This window comes from Protobothrops mucrosquamatus, unplaced genomic scaffold (assembly GCF_001527695.2).
Source record: "Protobothrops mucrosquamatus isolate PMUCROS unplaced genomic scaffold, P.Mucros_1.0 scaffold1877, whole genome shotgun sequence".
Classification (NCBI taxonomy): Eukaryota; Metazoa; Chordata; class Lepidosauria; order Squamata; family Viperidae; genus Protobothrops; species Protobothrops mucrosquamatus.
In genome coordinates this window covers 123,309-126,051 of record NW_015388004.1, presented here as the reverse complement: position 1 = coordinate 126,051, position 2,743 = coordinate 123,309, and the positions used below count along the sequence as shown (strand labels likewise).

General features: G+C 40.1%; 1 protein-coding gene across 1 annotated transcript; it reads right to left on the bottom strand.

The window, feature by feature from the left end:
- Window positions 1-424: 424 nt before the first annotated feature.
- On the bottom strand, window positions 425-2,535 carry LOC107294235 (vitelline membrane outer layer protein 1-like). The gene is made up of 3 exons (XM_015823448.2): window positions 2,356-2,535; window positions 1,816-1,913; window positions 425-716 (listed from the first exon to the last, which is right to left on the bottom strand). The coding sequence occupies exons 1-3, from the start codon at window positions 2,524-2,526 to the stop codon at window positions 425-427; spliced, it is 561 nt and encodes a 186-aa protein (XP_015678934.1). The 5' UTR covers window positions 2,527-2,535.
- Window positions 2,536-2,743: the final 208 nt, after the last annotated feature.

Below are 2,743 nucleotides of genomic sequence, written 5' to 3'. Positions count from 1 at the left end.
TTGTATTCTCTACAGTGAAATGCAGAGTACAAGAATAAATAAACCCAAAGAAATAGATATGTATTGTTGTGGCTCAAACCTTGCTATTGAAAGAAAGAAATGCCTTTGAAGATGCAACATAATTTTATTTGCATGCAATCAATCAGAAACATGATATTATAGTTTGGTGCAGTGACTTGGATCAAAACCAAAATGAGAGGGGAGAGAGTCAATGACTTGCGATGCTTAAGGTTTCTGCTACCTCCCTTAGGCCTCCCCAATCTGGACTGTTTGAAGAGGTAACACCTGGGGGGCGGTTACCTTTTACTACCACATTATGCCCAAACCCACCCTTCATTCTCAAGTTAATATTTCACTATAATTAACAGTTCTTGAAAATGCATAGCAAAAGTATATTTATAGATGAGGAAACATGTATCGACTGTTAACAGCAGTAAAAATTCGCATCATTGAGTGCTGTGTCATCACCAATGTGCCGTGCATCCTCCACCCTTGTTCTCATCCCACATATGCCACCTTTGGGGCAGCGACAGCTCCATGGGCCAAATTTACCCCACATCGTGCCAGAGCCCACCATGGTAGTACCATCACTGCATTTGAACTGGATGTTGTTAGCTGCTGTATCGTCAAGAATTCCTTGAGGTGGTTCCACTCTCAGAGAAAAAGAAACCAGGTAGCCTGTGTAGCAGTATTGTTTCTTTGTCCAATTTCCCCACCTGCCAAAAAAGGCAAAGATATATAAGCATCTCTTTACTGTCTAAGTTAAACACTTGTCATCAGTCCAAGAGATTCAGGCATAATGGCTAAAATCTTGGGCTAGGAATCAAGTTAAAGTCTACATTCGGCTATAAACATTCATTAAATAATTCTGTCAATAATAGTTGATATTCAACCTAACTCTTTAGGCTATTGTAGGAAAAAAATTGGAATCAAGGGGTCTTGTGGCTGCTGGTTTAAACCCCTAGGAAAAATGGGATAAAGAATACTTTATTTATTCTCAAGACTTCTCCTAATCCATGTCATGGTCAAAATCCATTACATCAGGAGCTTCTCATTCTACAAATTGTCTTGCAATATTGAAGCACCCTTTCCCTTGAAAAGAAGACCTTTGCTTGCTATCACTCTTGAATGAATGAATTCCCCACTAGTGAAGAGGTGAGTCATTATTTAGCTAGCAAGTCCTCTGTCGAAATTCAGTGCCTCATTTTCTTATGGGAATTCTATCTCAGTTTCCCTGGTTACATTAAACATGGCATTCCACAGGAAAATTGAATGCCCCCTCTGGCTGCCTTGTGGCCCTTCCTCATGGTTTACTTGGGGAGAGAAGATTTTGCGATAAAGAAATTTGGAACAATATATCATATCTCCAATGCTGCCCTATTAATATGACATTAATAGCAGCCCCACTTCTGTCCTTCAGAAACAGCACTTGCACATGTAGCTCAGCACTGCAGCCCATATTGCCTCACAAGGAGAGTTATAAGAACAGCAGACAGATTCATAAACTGCACAATGGCAGAATTGTGTGGAAGACTAAAGTCCATAAGAGCTTTTGGTGAAATGAATGCATGTCAGGGAAAAAGAACGGAAGGGAGGGAGATACACTTATTATGGCCCACAGAATATTAACTGTCAGGAACATAAAAATCTCTGATCCAAGTTTCAGCATCAGCTGTTCATTCAGAGAATGAACTTTCCCTTCTGAAATCAACAAAGTTAACTTTCAAGGTTGGGTAGCAATGAACTAAGCATCAATCATCTCTCCCATTCTTTATGAAAATAAAATAAAATATGATCTGAAAGTCAGTTACTCACTTTCCAACTTTAGACTCAAGTGTTGTTTTGCCATCGTTACAGAACAAGCGGATGCCATTCAGAGCTGTATCGTCACCTGTCCCTTGGTTTTGTTGCACCTAAGAAAATATGATCCTGATAAAGTTTTAGATCACCCTTTCTCCCCTTGCTGTCCTTCAGATTTCAGTTCTCAGAAATTCCAACATTAACCCATAAATATTGGAGAATCCAGATTAAATCTGCCACACAATATTCCACACCGAACTCAGTGGTGGGATTCAGCCAGTTCGCACCAGTCCGGCAGAACCGGTAGCTATTTTTTGGTTGCCCAGGCCCAGAATGGACTTCTGGAAGCGGCATCCACACAGAGAACCGGTTATTCACATATTTGAATCTCACCACTGACCGAACTCAATACCTTTCTTTAATTATAGAATCAAAAGTGTAAAGCCTCCACACAATTACTTCTTGGTTGCCTTTTAAAAAAATAATGAAAAGCTGAAGAACTAATTTCAAGAGAATATTTAGAAATAAAGGAGCATCAAAAAAGTAAACTATTACCTTCAGGGAGAAGCCATGAGCATAGCCTTGAGGGCAAGGCATTTTTGGGCCCCAGTCACCCCAAGAACCCCCATTTGGCACAGAAAGCACATCTGTAAACATTCGGGCTTCGGTACTCCACAAGCAGCAGGAGATGGTCAAGAGAAGAGCAGTGCTGGCAGAAAGATCCATGGAAATCAATCGGATTCTTGAAACAAAAATGTCTTCAGAAATTACAGCATCCTAGAAACAGGAATCATTTATAAAATATCCGCAGCACCACCCTCATGAAATCATGCTTTTCAATTCTTTTGTTTTGTACCTTTGCATCAGTCTTAATTCCAGGGAACTGACTGGATTTGATCCTGCAGTTTCCTAGATAAGATTTCAGAAATGATTTGTCACTGTC